We start from the raw sequence: 19,310 nt of genomic DNA, 5'->3' as shown, positions 1-19,310 counted from the left end.
TCAGCTAAATAAATAAGTCGAGTTCCTTTAATAAAAAATTTAAAAAAATGCTTGGATAAAAATAGTTTTATGGCGTTTATCATTAAAAGATTACACATACTGTAGTTTTCTTGCAAAAAAACATTTTTTATTATTGCTACACATTGTTGTGAAATACATTAATTAAGTGGCAGTTTTTAACAGTGACATAATAATAATAATAATAATAATACTTTATTTGTATAGCACTTTTTAAACAAATGTTACACAGTGCTTCACATTAATCAATTAAAACATCACAAATGACACCATAAACTCAAAGGTATACCAAATCATTTAAAATACATAACAATATAAGGAAAAAATGAAAATAAAAATACAAAGAAATACAGATATTAAAACCCTTATTATAAGTTTTAACTAATGATTTAAAAGAAGACAATGAAGAGGCCTGTCTAATATTTAGAGGAAGAGCATTCCACAAATTCGGAGCCCTGACCATAAAAGCCCTCCCTTCTGTCACCAGTCGAGCTCTGGGCGTGGAAATCATACATCAACAATAGTACATGAAGCGAAACAAGAGTCTGAGATGATTAATATCAAACACAGCATCAAATCTATTTATATGACACATTTAAAAACAACTGTCATTGTAAAACATAATTTCAAACATGACAAGACAAAATAAAATCAATAAGATGGAGTGAAAACATCATACTTCCCATGCTGTAATAAAAACTAGTAAGTACAAACGCGCTTCAAGATGAGGCTTAAAAACTGTGAGAGTTTAGGTCTATCTGATATGACGGTGCAGCTGGTTCCACACTTTTATAGCAACATCTAGAGACTTAATCGCCTCTGTAGACCAGCCTAGTCCATGAGACAAGACCTGGAGGGCACAGAAGGCTGTAGGAGGTCAGACAGGTCTATAGGAGCCTGCATTCAGGGCCTTATAGGTCAATAAGAAAACTTTATCATCAATTCCAAAAAGGGAATTGAGCACCAGGGAAATATAGTCACAGTTTTTTTAAATTCCTGTTAAAGAGGAGCTGCAGCGTTCTGAACTAAACACAGTCGTGAGAAGCCGGCCTGCCCAACACCAACAAACAGTGATCCTGCTGGGAGGTCATGAAAGCATGAAGTCATTAAAGAATAAAATCAATTTCCCTTTAGATAAAAGCCTCTTTTAAAAAAAGTAAAACCTGCAGTTTCCTCTGGAACCAAAAATAGTAAGTTTTGTTTTATTCTCGTTGAAATATGGGATGTTTCAAGCAATCTAAGCTTTTATTTCGGTGAGACGGTAGTGGTTTAAAAAAATACTGTATGCATTAACTCTAGGTAGGTCGGAGTGTCAACTGCAGTGGACGGCATGCAAAAAGAAAATAAAATGGGACCAAGAATAGCACTTTGGGGAATTCCATATATTCATTCAACCTTTATTTATACAGGTTAATTCCAGTGAGCCACGGGGACTCATTTACAAGAGACCATGTAGCAGTCACAAGGTTACACACTGCTTCCATAACATATTGTAGGGGGGTGTTACTGTATGTAGTAGAAAAAACAACAACAACAACAACAAAAACAGCTATTGTAAGGCGGTGTGTGTGTGTGTGCTGGGTGGAGCAGATTATCCGACTCTAAGAAACTCTGAGAACCTCCTGTCAGACAAATAAGACCTGAACCAGTCCAAAGCAGAACCTTTGATACCTCAGAGATCTATGGTTAAGAGCAGCTGTCAGGTCTGAGCAAAAGATGAGTCTCCCGAGTCTGTAGCTAATAAAAAAACCATTAAAAAAATAAATAAAAGTATTTTCCATGCTGTGAAGGGCTTAAAATCTTTCGACCCAAATTGAAGATAAATATTTAACACATTGTAAATACCGCTTTTATTTTGAAAACCGAAAATGGCAGCGTTTACAAAGATTGCGTTTTTTAAAGTGTCGCTCCGCAAAGTCAGGCCTATTCTCAATTACACTTACACCAGATTTAGTGCGTAAGAGGTAGCCCAATGTAAGGCCTTGTTTTCCGCGCTTCTTTTTTTATTTTTTTATTAATACTTTTTTTTTCGTGTAAATTGCCGCGTTGATAAAAAAGCGCTGGTGGTCGATATTTGAGCCCCGCGGGGTAAATCTGCAGTGGATCTCCAAAACACCATCCCACATCTCGCAGTGTTTATCCAGCGACATGGCTCGACCACGGCCGCGGGAGTACAAGGCGGGGGAGCTGGTGTTCGCCAAGATGAAGGGATACCCGCACTGGCCGGCGCGGGTGAGTCCGCTCTGTGTCCGGGCTGAGAGCGCAGCGAGGCGGTCGGGTTGACACCGTGCGGCCGCTGCTTGGCTGCGGGAGGGCGACGGACGGCTGGCGGGGACAGCTCGTCCCGACAGCCGCCTAGCTGTGGGTGTGCGCAGCGGGCAGGTGCTGCGACGCTTTTATCAATACTGGCGTCAAATAATGGCGGGAGCTGCCTGCCGTCCTCCTGCAGCTCGTGCTTGAGTTTGAACGCACATAGTTAGGTTTTATTGTATTTGCTTCCTTTTTTTTAGATTAAATAAACCTTTAACACCAGTGTTAATATTAAATGAAACATTTTGTTTAAAAGCAGAGTGCAGGTCAAACTGAGGGACTTGAATGCAGCTTTACAGTTTTTGAGCTTTTGCACCAAGATGATTGTGAGAACAACATTTTGTCTTATTTACATAAAACCCAATGTGATATGCATCTGTCATTTACCCCTTGCTCCACAACTCTGAATAGTTTTGCATCGTTTAAGATGAGTAACACATTCTGTAATATTGTCTCCTGTCCTTCAGATTGATGAGCTTCCAGAGGGAGCTGTCAAACCACCTGCCAACAAGTACCCCATCTTCTTCTTTGGCACTCATGAAACGTATGTTTTCTCTTTATTTGATTTATTTAATAAAAAAAAAAAAAAAAGCTCTTAGTGTTCAGGTTTTGTGAAGCAGTTGATTCAGGTCTCTTGTAACTGAGTCCTCGAGGCTCAATGGGATTTACCTGTCTAAATAAAGGTTGCATGAAAGAACATTCTCTTACATGTTTCCTTGTGTAAAAAGACTGGGACACTGTATTGCTGCTTTGTGAAATAACATGTTTTTATATTTATGAGGTAAAATTATTATTTAGGAGTTTGGGGAAAAAAAATGTCACTGCATGCTAAGAAGCATTAACAAGGTGTTTTCTAACATTCAGACTTAATCAAGATCTGTTTCTGAAAAAGAAACCCTATTTTAATTTTAATTTCTTTATCAAGTTTTTTTGACATGAGGCTGAAAAGAGAGAGGTGCATCGACCAAGATTCCCAAGTATTTGTAAGAATTGACAAACTCAATAGGAACACCATTCGTAGATAAGTTAGAAGTGAGGACTGCTGGGACCAACTTTCTCTTTGAAAACAACATCCCTTTGGTTTTGTCAGCATTTAGCACCAGTTTGGGATGGAACATCTCACTGGATGATGTTGAATGCAGACCATAAAAGCTGGAAAACCTTAGTAACTGATTTAGCTAGACCAGGTGTCTGCAACCTGCGGTTCTGGAGCCACATGTGGCTCTTTGGTCCCTCTGCAGTGGCTCTTTCAAGCTTAGACCAAAACTGACATAAAACTGAATTTTACTGGTTTTTACAAACAACATAAAAAGGACCAGTTCAAACTGTTTTCTTGTCATGTCTTTAGCAAATATGGGAACACTGGAGCGAGTACGAGGAGTAAAACATGCTTTAACTTGATGCTTCATTTCTTTATATGAACACTGTCTGCATAGTTTATAGATTTCTTTAATTAAATAAAAATTGTAAAAAAAAAAAAAGTTCCCCCTCCCCCCTCTTTACAAGAATTTGGCATTTTACTTTAATAAATGTTAAGAACCATTAGATCTTTTTTTGCTTTATAACGTCGCCCCTACTGGCCACAAAAGCCACCTCCAGCAAACCTAACGTGGCCTATGGGCCACCACTTGATAACCACAGTTGTAGCAGGTTTGTTGTGGCTCCGGACGTGTTTAAAGTAGTGAACGAAGGTTAAAAAAAGGCTGTTTTGATCGTAAATGTTGCAGACCCCTGAGCTAGAAAATAAACAACTGTATCGTCGTCAGCATAGAAACAAGGATACGTCAGGAATGTTCTGTTTTTTGAACCCGTCCATAGGACCTGATTTAACTTTTTTTAATTTTCCTACCTGGATTATTGAGCATGCATCAGGATGTTCTGACCTACATTACTTATGTGGATTGTAAAGAGAGTGGGTCCTAAGAATGAGCCTTGTGGTACACCATTGTTGACAGTTAAATATAGCTGGAAGAAGTGCCATTATGATGAACACATTGTCTCCGATCTGAGAGATAATACTAATACTCTGAAGTTCAGAGTCTTATTTCCGGCACTGATTGGGCTTTGTAAAGTTCACTCAGCTGATCCTGCATGTAAAGAGCTCTCCTGTTTACAGCTTACTCATCATGGCAGATGTTAAATATTGTCAGTAGTACTGAGATTGCAGCCAGTGGGGAACCATCTTCAAATTAAAAGACCTAGTTATCTTTGAAGGAATGCATATCACCCATCACTTTTCATGCCAAGCGCTTTTAACTACGATCACCTTATGTTGAGAAATGATTAAATTATATTTGTTTTGGTCAAACCTTGAGAATGACATTATGTGTAATCTTGTGTAATTGTTACAATCTGGAGGTGGTAGAACCAGAAGTGCAGGTAAACCAAGGAGACTCGGAGAATAAAGTAAGAATTAATTTATTACCGAAAACAAAACGAAGCTGACGGGGCAGCAAACTTACATAAACGCTGGAGGACACAGAGGCAGGAACATGGAGTTTGATGGGAAATAATGCCCAGACAACAAGGGAATAGAAAGGGATGCTAACAAGAAAATAATTGCAAACACTTGGGAGAGGACGGGTGCAGGAGGAGTGGACAACATGAGGGAGAGCAGAAAAACAAAGGGATCACAAGATACACAACAGATAGATCCTCACAGTAATCTGTTATCACTTGGAATATGTGTTCTAGACATTTTTCTGTTGGCTAGTCGATTAGCTGTGGCAGCCATCTTGATTTGGGCTGACTTCCAAAGGTAATAAATTAGGCTGAAAAAGCAACGATCTTGTGAGGTCATTTAGTTCTCAGTGTGTGTTGGGAATGATTTTCAGCTACTACTGTATTTTTTGCCCTATAAATCACAGGTTTTTTGCAGAACTTGCGGCTTATACACCAAAGCGACGTATTTATGGATTTTTTCCATATTTATAATCCAATTTTTGGCTGAGATTTGACCGCTTTCATTCATTCTGACTGAAAATATTGAACACCACCATTTTCAGCCGCTAGATGGCAGGCGAGCTGTATGGCATGCCGTTATGTCATATAAAAAGTAAAAGTGGCTATTAATGACACAGTCAGCTTGCCATATCTGCCACTGTCGTCTCCCTGGAGCGTCAAATCAGCTTCATTTCGCTGCACTGCCCCGGCAAAATGAAGCTGATTTGACCATTGAAGTGAATTTATTAAGTTCAACAGAGACACACCTTCACTATAAAGTCGAGCAAACAAATAATTGTTTTTAGGTGGTTATCTTGTTAAAGTTCAAAGAAATGGACAGTGAGTCACCCTCTGCACGTTCATGTTTCCGCGTATCAGCTTTTGAAAATACAGCTGATGTGACCGTCAAAGTGCATTTATTAAGCAAGCATTAGATTGAGACACACCTTTACTATCATTTTGAGCAAACAAATAATTGTTTTTAAGTGTTAATCTTGTTAAATTCTTAAAGTCCTTCCGTGCACGCCCCGGCGGCTGCCATTTGGAAGCCAATCGATTTTTGGCACAACACCGGTCCAGGTTTCCGGGTTGTCAGCGGTGACTAGGGGTACGCTAAAATCACATTTCGGTTTGGTTCAGTTTCAAGGAGGGCTCAGTTCGGTTAATTTTCGGTACAGAAAAGGTCAAAATAAAGACTTACAAAATGTTTATTTTGAAAATATGCCAAGTAAACATGTTCAGTCATTACAGATTTCTTAGCTGGAGGTGATCTGGTGAAGGAAGAAGACTCAGCTGCTATCATCCTCAGACTGCAAACAACTCAGAGATTAAAAAAAAAAAGTTAATAAGATGATAATTTTAAATTAAAAAAAGTTAATTAGATCACAATAATACAATTCTGTTACCTCTTCTTGCATAGTCATCATATGAGGTGGTTGGATATTCTCTCTCGCTCATCATCAATGCGGCAGGGCTTTAAATCTGGGGTCGGCTTGTTGACAATATCAGTTTTAGCTTTTTCATAAAGTGCTGCTACAACTTTTTGGCTGAAGTGTTGACGTGATGTCATAGAGGGGCTCAATAACTTTATGCTTAAAGCCGGTGCATCAACAACAGAAACGTAGATCCAGAGATTAAAAACTCCTACATCTTGTTATTGCTCTGGACCGATCTGAATTACCTGATAGTTTGTTTAAATGCTGCTGTTATCAGTGTTTGCACCAAACTACGTTCACGTTCGGTTGATGTTGTTTCAAGTGAGTTAACAAGTTCGACGTGTTGCTGCTGCAGATCCAAGCTCCGTGAAACAACGTCGACACAGCTTTGGATTTGTTCACTTGTCTTTTAACAAGAAAGTCATAATGTTCCCAAACAGGAGACCGCAACGAGAAGCTAATGCTACGCGTGCTGCAGGGTAATAGCGCCGTGCTGAAACACGCGTAGGAACTTTAGTTCCGCGGCGCATAATCTCTCGTTAATAAAATTTAATGAGTGAAAAAAATAACCGAAACGGTACGCACGTGGACCGAACATGCTGTACTGAAACGGTTCGGTACACCCACGTGCACCGTTACACCCTTAGCGGTGATGCATAATAGATGTGACATATACGTCGAAGCAACATATTTATGGATTTTTCCACTTTATTAGACAAATTTGGACTGATGCGACTTATAGGGCGGTGCAACGTGTATGGCAGAAAATACGACAGATTTTAGCTCAGTATCTGTAAAACTGGTTGAGCTCTAGCCATTTTTGTGCACATTTTGATTAGCTACAGCAGCCATATTGAATTCTAAAGGTTATTTAGTACATCCAGTAATAACTTCCTGAGAGTCTCATTAATTACATCCAGTAGTTCATGAGATAGTTTGCCAATGCTGCAAACAAGCACAAAGAACAAATGACTGCCCGTCTTTCAGCTGTGGGCGTTAAGATAAAGGTTTTGAACAAGTCTCAAAGATTTTTCGCTGTTAATCCAAAAAATGGTAAAATAAAAAAAATGTCACATGTTCACGTTTGAAAACAATACCTTCTAAATACCAAGTGAAACAACAAAATGTGTCATTCGTGTTGGAATCAAGTCTTTCTTCCTCTCCTTTAGTGCATTCTTGGGCCCGAAGGATCTCCTGCTCTACAAGGAGTATAAAGACAAATTTGGGAAGTCTAACAAGAGGAAAGGATTCAACGAAGGCCTTTGGGAGATCGAGAACAACCCGGGAGTCAAGTTCACAGGCTATCGGGTCAGTTGGTTGTCGGCTTTTTATGTGATTTAGAGAAAAGACAGAGAATAAGACATGAGGGGTCACAGAGATGCCGGGCGGCCATGATACTCTGTAAAGCAGGAGTGTGGTCAAAGTCGAGATGAATTAAAAGCATGTTGAATGGAGACAATGGGTGAAGAAGACTGTGCTGCTGTCTTCTTGTTTTTAAAGCCCGTGGTGGTTGTTTTGTGGCACACAGGCGATCCAGCAGCAAAGTTCATCAGAAACAGAGGCGGGGAGAGACACTGCTGACGGCAGCAGCGAGGGTGAGGAAGGCGACTCTGTCAAGGAGGAAGAAGACAAGGAGAAGCAGAAGGGAGACAAGACGGGATCTAAACGGAAAAAAACTTCTGCTTCCAAGGTAATATACCAAACTATAACTTCACTTCAGTGGATTTTGAAGCTATGGGTGTGCACCTCTGGATGATTTATTCTCATTTCTTTTCAAAGAGGTACCTTAAGGAATACGTTCCATATTAGATGGAAAGTAACTGCACCAATATGCTGTAAAAGAAAGGGTCAGGAGTAAGGTCAAACAGATTTTGTTTTCCTCAATATTTGCAAGGAAAATGTTTGGATCTGCAAAAAGAAGTTCCTCCAGCTCGGCTTCAGAGCACGATGTGGAACGAGCTTGGTGCCATTCGCATAGGAATGTTTTATCTATTTATGTTTGTGAATGCTCAAAGCTTTTTTATTGTTTTAGCCATGTGGCCACACAGAAACAGTGTTTTATGAACTGATACTTTTTTAAATGCAGGCTCCTGGGTGAACAAATCTTCAAAACGCCACCATCACATTTTCACCTCGTCAACCAAAAATCAACCTTTTTAAAATAATGTCAGAGCCTCATGCAGGGGCGATTCTAGAATCTGACCTTTAGGGGCCCCCAGTGCTGACAGTGGCTCTTTAGCTTGAACAATGTGGTGGCCAATGGCATCAGAAACATTCATAATGTGGGGGGGACATACTGGTGGGGGGTCTGGGGGTCCTCCCGCAGAAAAAATTGAATAAAGTAGATGCCATTTCCTGCGTTCTGCTGTATTTTAACGGGTTGTTAATCATCTAACCCCATAAGTAAACACTTGATTCAATAACTATTTTAGAGAGCACGGCCCAACAAGAAGTAGCGCTAAGCTAGCGGCGTGCAATACAGACGTGCTAGCTAAGATGCTACAGACGTAGCGCTCTGCTTTACATCACACAACCTAATAAACACTTTGTACAAAATCAGTTTTGTTTTAACTGATCATAATAAACAAAGACTGAACTTATGCAACCAGAAGTTTCAACATATATCTACATATAAAACAAAGCACAACTAGCTTTGAGCATTTAAGCATACAATGTAATTATGACAGAAAATGGAGGATTTACCTGCAGTTACCTTCATTCAGATGACCATGTGGTACTTCCTGTTTATCACGTTGTATTCAGCAGATCACGAGGTCGTCCGCAGGTCTTTATCTATCTTTTACATTTTTCCAGACTCAGTTTAGGTTTTGGAAATGGAATAAACTGTATTCCACCCTACACGGGCCACGAGAAGTGATGTTAGAAACCGCACACTGTAATCTCGTTTAACTGTCCAAGAGTAAAGTGGAACACGGAGTTGTTAAATAGTTTCAGACAACATTGTTTGGGGTTTGCCAATGTTGGGCCAAAAACTGAGCCCCTGCTGTGAAAAGCAGACATGCTGTGGGAAGTGTATTGACATGGACACATGCATCTCTGTGCTGCCCACACATATGCCTGTCTTAAATTAGCAGTGTGTGTGGAAAAAAGTAAAACTCGTCCTTGTTAATTGGATGACTAATCAGTTGGTCTTTTTCTACTGTTATTTTTTAACACTCACAAAGAAACAACAAAGTTGTATCAGCAGGTACAAATTGATTATAATTAAGTTTTTATGCTTAGTAAGCATATTTTTCCATGATGTGTAGTTGCCAATTATCATTCTTTTATTATAATTATTTGATTGTAAAATTAAAAAGTAATTAGAACAAGACACCAAATTAATTAATAATTTTTTTTTCTAAAGGGAAACCAATTCATTCCAGCAGCAGGTGTAAACTAAATGTACTATTATAACATAAAAATCTAACATAAATATCAAATTAAATGTATTATAATCTGAAATAACATAAAAATGACATTCCTCTTTTCTATAAAGATGAGCTGTAAAACATTAAACCGTAAAAAAAAATATTTGTGACATTCCATGAGCAACCTGTAGCATAATTTGTGGCATTACACTTATTCAAACATGACTTTTTTTACACTCACGCTGCTCTTCTTCTTAAAATATTTTTGTTTTTAGTTACAAAAACAGTTTTTTTAAACTGATAAAAAAAACTGCAACTGTGTGGCACTGACTGCATTGGTGTAAATGCTGCTGTAAATGAAAGTAGGCTGAAAGTCACACACACACCGCATCGTCCAGCTCTTCCCCTAGCAACAACAGTTGCCTAGCAACTGGCCTCCATCATTTTACATCAGGCACATGTGCTGCATACAAAGACATGGAGTGCTTCTATGGAGCATGGTGTTGGTCACATCGCTGTTACACTACGTGTGTGTGTGTAGCCACCAGATATATAGAAATAAATGAGCTAGAATGTCATAATCTTAAAAAAAATAAATGCATTAATTAGGTATTTTTAAAATTATTTTCCTCTCTAATTTACAAACATTTCCATTGATACTTTGGAGACATTTTGGCATTTCTCCTACTGTCATGCTTTTTCATTTGTTTGCTTGTGAGTTTTATGATTGTGACCTGTTAGGCCATGTTTTGAAACAGAAATTAAAATCTTTTGGAATAATGTATCTAGTTAAAACCAAATAATGGAGCAAAACTGAGTTTGTCTGTGGAAATCTAGAGTTATGGTGTAATCATGCCAGGCCAGTAACGCTCCTAATACCTTCTAAAGACACAAAACTTCTCAATACTATTTCCTGGGTTATAAGTTGAAACATTACGTAAACCTTTCTGGCAAGTTCACTGGTGCTATGTTTCCAATAGTCGTGATTGCTTTAAGAGGAATCTTTAAAAAGTTAAGTCAGGTCCTCTGGACGTTCAAAAAACAAACAGAAAAGTGTAGAAATGTTTCGTCTTTCATCCGAAAGACTTCTTCAGTTCAGAGGACCTGACTTAATTTTTTTTTTTTTTCTACCTGGATTATTGAGCACGCATCAGGATTCTTTACAGGAATGTTATTTAAGTTTTATTGTTATATTTTTATGTTAAAATATGAATGTAAAGAATACCTTGTAATTATTTTGAACCTATATTTAATAGACATATATACATAGCAGGGATGCACGATATTGGATTTTTGGCCGATATTCGATATGCCAACATGTTAAAACTTATTTGTCCGATACCAAAATATATTTTCCTAGACCTACTTACAGAGACTGCATGGCTTTCTCTGATGTGGAATTAAAATACTACATTATTCTGCATGATCTGTGGCCTGCTACCAAATGCAGATCAGAGTCAGTCAGAGAGTCAGAGTCAGAGTTTCTTTATTGTCATTCGCACCTCATGTGGTACATGTGGTGGAGCGAAATTATGTACACAAGGTCCCAGTTACATCCGACAATAAAATGTATAAGAAAAACAGTAACAACATCTAAGATATAACCAAGAAAAACATCAACTAAATATACACTAAGCACTCATAACATAAAACATTGAACATCAGCACAAACATGAGTCTGTGAGCAGATGTGCACGCATGAACACATCAACATTGAAACAGATCAGCAGCAACATGAAACAGATCAGCAGCAACATGATATGGTTTTTCACAGTGATTATTCTAGTTAGAGATTCATGAGTCTAACAGCCTCAGGGTAGAAGCTGTTCCTCAGTCTAGTGGTTCTACACTTAATGCTCCTTAACCTCCTTCCTGAGGGGAGTGGGGCAAAAAGTGTGTGTGCTGGGTGGGTGGGGTCCTTCATGATGCAGGTGGCCCTCTTCCTGCATCTGGAGGTGTAGATGTCTGTGATGGTGGGGAGACTGATTCCAACAGATTTCTGTGCAGCCTTCACCACTCTCTGCAAAGCTTTTCTTTCTGCAGCTGTGCAGCCTCCATGCCACACATTGATGCTCGAGCACAGGATGCTCTCCACTGCACACCTGTAGAAGGAGGTGAGGACTGAGCTTCCCAGACCAGCTCGCCTCAGCCGTCTGAGGAAGTAGAGTCTCTGATGAGCTTTCTTGATCAGGCTGGTGGTGTTGTTGCTCCAGCTGAGGTTGTCATTCATGTGTACACCCAAGTACTTGTAGCTGGAGACCACTTCCACCGCAGATCCTCTTATGTTCAGGGGGGTGTAGGTGTTTTTGTTCCTTCTGAAGTCCACAATCATCTCCTTTGTCTTCTTCACATTGATGTGAAGGTTATTCTCTCTGCACCAGCTCTCCAGGTGTTCCACCTCTTGCCTGTAGCTGGACTCATTGTTGTTTGTGATGCATCCCACCACCGCTGTATCATCTGCAAACTTTACAATGTGACAGCCTTTCAGATGCCACAAAGGGAGCTGAAAATGATGTAACACTTCAACTTGGATTATGTTTAAGGTCAAATTTATTCATGACATTTACTCTCTGAAACACAATGACAACACTCGAACTGTGAAAATTTGTAAATGTTCACAAATCTAAACTCAACCTGTTCTCAAGTGACAAGTGCATACCGGTAAGTAGTAGTGCATTAACATAAATATTTGACAGTTTCTTAAATTAAAAATTAACTTAAAACAGAAGACTTTTATATCGGTGAGTTATTTTGATGGAATGACCGATGTCTGATATTTAACTTTTATCGCTAATATCAACTGATACCATGCCGATAATATTGTGCATCCTTAATAAATATGATGGTCAAACCTGGGTTTCAGGAGGAGCAGTGGGGCTTTCATCCAGGAAGTGAATCAATGTTTCTAGTTGGCCTGTCACAATAACAAATTTTGTCTCGGAAATTATTGCGATAAACGATAATATTGTTTGAAATTTGACAATAATTAGTAATTATTGTCAAATTTAAGGAGAAATGTTTGTTAATTTGTTTTGCATGTACAGTAGTACCTTTTTTTCAACCACCGGATGGCAATATAAGACTGAACCGAAGGCTGGATAGTAAGGGAGCAAGCAGTTTGTCTTTAAGAAAAATGGGAGGGAGGTCCTTTGACGTGACATTCCTCATTACTATTTTGTGGACAAGTCCTTTAAATTAGAATATACAAAAGCACTTATCTGCTATACATTTCATTTGTTTCTCCTCAGAGCGGGTGAGTTTATCCCCTGAAGTGCGATGTTTTGTCACTAATCTTTGTTTTCTGCGTCGTGATGTGTTTGCCCGCAGCAGAAAGCCTCAAAAGTGTCGAGGGTCTCTTCTGGAGAGGACGATCTGGATAAAGATGGGAAAGACGAGGACCAGAAGAGCAGCTCGGAAGGAGGAGACCACGACAACGACTTCATTCAGAACACCGCTGACAGTAAGGTGGGATTCTTAGGCATCTTTATTTCTTCTTTTATACCAGCTGACTCACCACAGCGGCAGGCAAACAGGGCACCGGTTTAAAATAACTCTGAAAATCCTCCTGAAATGTTTGAAAAGCTTTAATATTTTGCAGCGTGTGTAAATGCAGCAGAGCAGATTTCCGTGCTTAAAATTCTTGCCAAGTTGTAAAAACCTTTTTGCTGTTTAGTCCAAGTAGGTATCGCTGCAGACAAATTCGGAAGGCGTATCTAGGGGGCCACATCTGATTGGACGAGGTGCATACGGCGGGCCACATCTGATTGGACGATATGCAAATGGGCGTGTCTGACAAGCCACATCTGATTGGACAATATAAAAATGGGCGCGTCGGACGGGCCACATCTGATTGTACAAAAAAAAAAAAGGCTGAACGAAAAAAAAAGCTGTTTGTGTTGACCACAGACATCCATCCATCCATTATCTTTTACCTGCTTCTTCCATTTTGGGTCACGGGGGTTGCCGGTGCCCATGTCCAGCAATCACTGTGCGAGGGGCGGGGGACACCCTGGACAGGTCGCAAGTCCATCACAGGGACACATCGAGACAAACAACCATTCACTCTCACCTAGGGACAATTTAAAGTTACCAATCAGCCTAACATGCATGTTTTTGATCTGTGGGAGGAAACCGGAGTACCCAGAGAAAACCCACGCATGCACGGAGAGAACATGCAAACTCCACCCAGAAAGGCCCCCGGACCGGGATTTGAACCGGGGACCTGCTCGCTGAAAGGCAGCAGCTCTACCAGTTGTGCCACCGTGCTGCCCAACCACAGACATATTATGTCTAAAAACAAGGCGTTATTGGCAGATTGTGTTAACCACAGACATATTATGTCTATGGTGTTAACCGGTTCAACATCAGCGGCGTCTCCATAACTTCTTTTTCCGCCTCTTAACACAGAACTTCCGGTTACATTTCAAAATAAGAGCAACATAAATGGGTAGTGGGGAGGGCTAAATGTTTGTTTTTTAAAACCTAGCCATTACATTAAAAAACAAAATCCATTTTGTTTGTTGAAAAATGTGAAAATAGTTGCAATCGATCCATAAAGAAAGAAAAATAAAGTAACCAAAATATTAATGATGCTTAAACTGGCTTTGGGACAAAGGATGTTTCCTTTAACTTCACATTTTCTTGTTCAACCTTTTAAATCAGTCACTGCAGATGAGTGTTTGTCAGTTTCTGTAAGATTTCTGCAACTGGAGCAGGTATTTCTGTTTACTGGTTAACTTCCAGTCAGCTGTCTCACATTTTAAGGGTCATACTTCATGTTTCAGCTCCTTTCATAGATCAGATCTCATAGAAGAACTTCTAAAGAGAACATTTTGTTTTTAGCGTTTGTTTTGGGTCATTATCTCGTTACAGGACTCGATCTTTAATTGAGACCAGACTTTTTGACAAATAGGAGCAGGTTTCGCTTCAGATGCTTCATATTTCATTGTACCCAGACCACACTCAAGCCAACCTGTGTCAGGTGCAGCTACAACCAAGGACTAAAGAGAATCTTGTGTTTGACAGTAGATATAACGCTGGTTCTTAGAAAACCTTCAGTTTTAAAAAAGAGCTGACCTAACTTACCCAAAGAGCAGCAAATACATTTAGCCAATCTGTTTGCACCTTACAAACACCTCCAGAAACGCCCACTTTTGGTCTGCAGAGAACCCCTTCTCATTTGGTCAATAATTACATTCACTCATGTTCGGTAGTAATTTATTATTTTATGAACCTATTTTGATGTTTTTTCTTACTAGAACCCGCTGCTCATGGAAGAACATTAAATGAAAACAAAGAGTGATGGGAGATCACTGGTAGTTGTGACGGCGGAGGGAAGTGAATCCACCACATGGTTTCTCATCTGCACCATCTGCTGGCTGCCATCTTCACCTCCACCTCCGTGTTGGATGTCGACTGCGTTTGTACGAAGGAAAGACTTTTACTGATCCTGGCATCAGTCATCCTGTGGACTTTTGTAGCACTTAATCAGAGAGCTCTGTCAGAAGTCAAAAGTGTTCATGGTCATGATCCCTCCAAAACAAACTGAAATCATTTTATCTCTTGGGCCCTATCTTTCCTGAATAAACCTGCTCACCAGTCCTTGTTTAACACTGGAACCACTTCAACAGGAAAAACATTGTTTTTCTTATTAGTAATATTATTCTGGCTTTTAAAAAATCTGTTGATTTAAAAAGGCTGGTAAGATTTTTGCTCTGCGGCCCAGAGCTGCAGGAAAAAAGGTTATTTAATGAGCGTTGTACATGCCATTTGGTGCTTCTTCTACATAAAGAAAAAGGTGTAAATAATAAAATTGTCCGTGCAATAATAGTTAACACGGTTAAGCCAACCCTCGTGCTTCTTTGATGAAACAGACGTGTGTAGCCAGTTAAAAGGCGGTCAACATACTTAAACTGGAGGCTCAACAAAACCCAAGTTCTGTTTTTTACACCTCAGTCGTCTGCAAAGCTGCAGCTGACTGATCACATTAACGCCATCTCAATCGTTTTTTATAATTTCATACGTTTATATTCATTCATTCAACCGTTATTTATACAGGTTAATCCCATTGAGCCACGGGGACTCATTTACAAGAGAGACCATGTAATGAATGTAACTGAATATAAGCAGTCACAAGGTTACACACTGCTTCCATAACGTAGTGTGTGTGTGTGTGTGTGTGTGTGGGGGGGGGGGGGGGGGGTTACTGTGAAATCCATGTCAGAAAACACAGGACTGATGCACTGATATAATAAAAGGCTGTTGCATCATTTCAACCAGATGTAAAAAGTTAGAGTGGCTGTTATTCTTCCTGTATGCATCACAGTCTCATACTGTAGATATCAAACCATAATCATACTGGTTGTCCACACCTACTGTATTTTTTAAACTATAAGGCGCAATATCAATGAACGGGTCTGTTTTTATACACAAGACGCACGGGATTATACGGTGCATTAAGCGAAACAAAACAGATAAGTCAAACTTGATTTTACTCATTCACAATAACTCAACATTGTTCAGTTGAAACACGTAAAATACACATTTTTGAGTGTCGTGTACCACATAAGACCAGTTTCAGGTCAGTAAGCACAACCAGAATTAATACATAAGGCTCACTGTGGATTGTTGAGAAAATGTAAGGATTTTAAGTGCACCTTATAATCTGAAAAATACGGTAATTTTCTCAAAAATCGACGGTGATTCTTATGAATTAATTCTGGTTGTGCTAACTGAGCCCAAACCGGTTTTATGTGTTACACGACACTCAAAAATGTGTATTTTGTATTTTACATGTTACAACTGAACCATGTTGGTACTTATTATGAATGAGTTGAATAAAGTTTGACTTATCTGACTGTTTTGTTTCACTTGATGTTCCGTATAATCTGGTGCGCCTTATAGTCCAAAAAATATGGTACTTGGAGTCGTCATATTCATCGCATACATCCCATCTATAAGTCTGTGACAAATGTAAGGGTATTGCAGTGTACTGTTCACTTTAGTTCTAGTTTATAATCATTTTTTATATTAAGGATAAATATAAAGGTTGATGTGGAATATTACAAGACTGTCATTATCTCCAATGTAACCAGAAAACGATTAATGGGAAAACGTAGATAAATATATGAAGTGTCGTGCACAGCTGGGTTACACATTGTAACTGCTTTTTAATTAGATCTAAATATTTTGCCTTTGTTGTAGAGTATAGGTCCACTATTCAAGCTGGACCACTATAAATGCCATTTTTTATGACAAAGTAATATATCTGTTCCTATGTGTGTTTGTGAAATACATCGATGTGCATTTCAAAGCATTTTATAGTGGCATGCAGTTCTTCATGTCCTTTTTTTAATATAAAAGTGTTTATTGGTTGATGAAAATCACACGTTCTTTGGTTTGCTGTGGAAAAAATGAAAATGCTTTGACTTTCTCTTTGTCCGTGTAAGACCAGACGTAGAAATACACTTCGTGTTTTAAGAAATCGCATTTGGAGATGGGTTTCATCTGAACCGTGGACAAAATACTGTGCCGTAAAATTATTTGTTTTAAATTAGCCAAACCCATATTGTCTATTTAATTTTAATAATGGCTGTTATGTCTTCTACGTGTAAACTTTTTTCCCCACCAAATACTTTTGTTTTTGTAGTTGGAGCATATTCAACACTTACAAGGTTTGTAATTTACTGTAAACTGTTTTCACTGTTTACGTAAGAGACTTTTGCCAAATAAACTCATTGGAATGTGCAAGTTACGCTGCAGTGCTTCTTGCATACAGGTGCGTTGCAAAAAATAAGGCTGTTTTGGGGGTTAAAAGAACAGGCGTTTTCTTTTTTCGTTTGAACATTTTAAACTTGTGTTGCAGATACTCTAAACTTGAATCGTCCGATTTTATTGTATGGAAGTCATGCAATGTTAAAAATATGTTTGATAGTTTATTTTGTACTTTCTGATATGTGATGACATAGCCTAGAATCTGAAAAGAAGATGTGTGAAGAAGATGATGGTGCATGCTTTATAAGTCAAGTAGAAAAATCTAACAAAGTTATGTCAGGTCCTCTGGACGGATGGACAGTTGGATGATAACCGAAATGAGAGGAACGATGGTTTGAGAGAGGAATAAAGGAGGCCATCTTTGTGAAAAGAAACCATCCATCATTAAACGGGTGGAGGCCTCCATGTTCAACGGTCCCCCTCTTACGATGCTGTTATTGCTAGTATCACTCAGCCCCCTGTGAATAACAAGCGGCCATCAGGGTGCTAACGATCCATTGTTAGGCTGATGGTCCTCTTTTGATTTGAATGTCAACAATAAATGTTGGATGTTGGATGCTATCTATCATGGTGCACTAAGATTCATCACTGGCTGTAACTACTGTACCATTGCACCCTGTATTCACTGGTAAACTGGTCATTAACTTCATGTAAACTCTCTCTCACTGGTACATTTTCATCTTTAAATCATGGTCTGCTGCCTTCATACATCACCTACTTGTCTCTGCGTGAGTGCAGCTACAGCGTGCGCTCTCAGGACATCATTACATGCAGTGTTCCCTCAGTGCGGACTGAACTAGGCAAAAGGGCCTTCTCCTACTCTGTTTCCTGGAATATCTTGCAAAAAGATCTGAAGCTCTCGGCCTTGACCTCTCTAAAAGTGGCTACAAACATCTGCGAAGTTCCTGGGAAAAACCAATGCAGGCATCCAACAATTTTCAGTCAGGTCATCTGGACAGTTTCTTTTTTTGTGCTGAAACGTTTCACCTTCCATCCAGAAGGCTTCAAGGAAACACAAAACTGATTCTTCCCCCAACAGCTTACTCCAAAGTGGAACAAACCAGTTATGATGGTGCTAAGATGGTCTCTTTGCCACGCCCACTCCTCCCGTGCCTGCCCTCTCCCTCGTCGACAGTCATGTCAAACTGGTTCAAAACCAAAAAAGTCCATGCTCAATAATCCAGGTATACAATCCAACAATTTTCAGTCAGGTCATCTGGACAGTTCTTTTTTTTTTTTGTGCTGGTCTTTTAAAAACTATTAAATAATTTAAACAACTCCCAATGTTTTCGGTTAGCATAATAAACTAGTAGAGCTTACAGGATTTGCCAGACTGGGCAGCATAGTTTGTAATCGGACGGTCCTTTTGGTTCGGTACATTTAGCATACAGCATCCACTTCTCTGTCATCTTGAACAATGCAGACATGTTCCTGTTTCGCCTTACAACCTAGCTGTTTTTTTTTTTTCCTGTCAAATACCATGTTATTTTCACTTGTTAAAAAAAAATCTGAATTTGTACGCATCCTTTATGATTGTCTACTGTTATCTTTGTTGTTCCATTGTTGTCACCACTCTTTATTAAAATCAGGTCTCTCTTGTAAATGAGTCCTCAAGGCTCAGTGGGATTAACCTGTCTAAATAAAAGTTGAATAAATGAATGAAAACTGGTTGATCCACTATGAGAAGGTGCTAGACAGCTTATTGCAGCTCCTCAGACTGACAAAGTCTTTTGGATTAAAGACAAAACATTTCAACAATTTTAATTTTTTACTTTTTCTATCCGTCCACAGGACCTGGCATATGTTTTTAATAAATCTTTATTCAAGCAAATGACAAGTGTACAACAAACAACTCCGGCATAACTTTGTATGAATGGACGTACGCCATTTTTTCCTGCGCAGTCTTTTTTTTTTCCTGTGCAGTCTTTTTTTTCCTGCGCAGTCTTTTTTTTTCCTTTGC

At 39.2% G+C, this 19,310-nt stretch overlaps 1 protein-coding gene across 3 annotated transcripts; it reads left to right on the top strand.

Moving 5' to 3' along the window:
* Window positions 1-1,994: 1,994 nt before the first annotated feature.
* Window positions 1,995-15,191, top strand: hdgfl3 (HDGF like 3). Of its 3 annotated transcripts, none has more exons than XM_037697667.1 (6): window positions 1,995-2,250; window positions 2,796-2,872; window positions 7,376-7,514; window positions 7,735-7,896; window positions 12,908-13,037; window positions 14,836-15,191. In XM_037697667.1, the coding sequence occupies exons 1-6, from the start codon at window positions 2,167-2,169 to the stop codon at window positions 14,877-14,879; spliced, it is 636 nt and encodes a 211-aa protein (XP_037553595.1). In that variant the 5' UTR covers window positions 1,995-2,166; the 3' UTR covers window positions 14,880-15,191. The 3 variants fall into 3 exon arrangements, with proteins under 3 accessions (XP_037553595.1, XP_037553593.1, XP_037553596.1); XM_037697665.1 differs by having other exon boundaries at window positions 1,999-2,250; window positions 12,905-13,037; XM_037697668.1 differs by having other exon boundaries at window positions 2,007-2,250; window positions 12,905-13,042; window positions 14,836-14,869.
* The last annotated feature ends 4,119 nt before the right edge of the window (window positions 15,192-19,310 follow it).

The sequence above is a fragment of the Nematolebias whitei genome, chromosome 2 (assembly GCF_014905685.2).
Source record: "Nematolebias whitei isolate Nwh7 chromosome 2, NemWhi1, whole genome shotgun sequence".
Lineage (NCBI taxonomy): Eukaryota > Metazoa > Chordata > Actinopteri > Cyprinodontiformes > Rivulidae > Nematolebias > Nematolebias whitei.
This window is presented reverse-complemented; position numbering and strand designations above follow the sequence as displayed.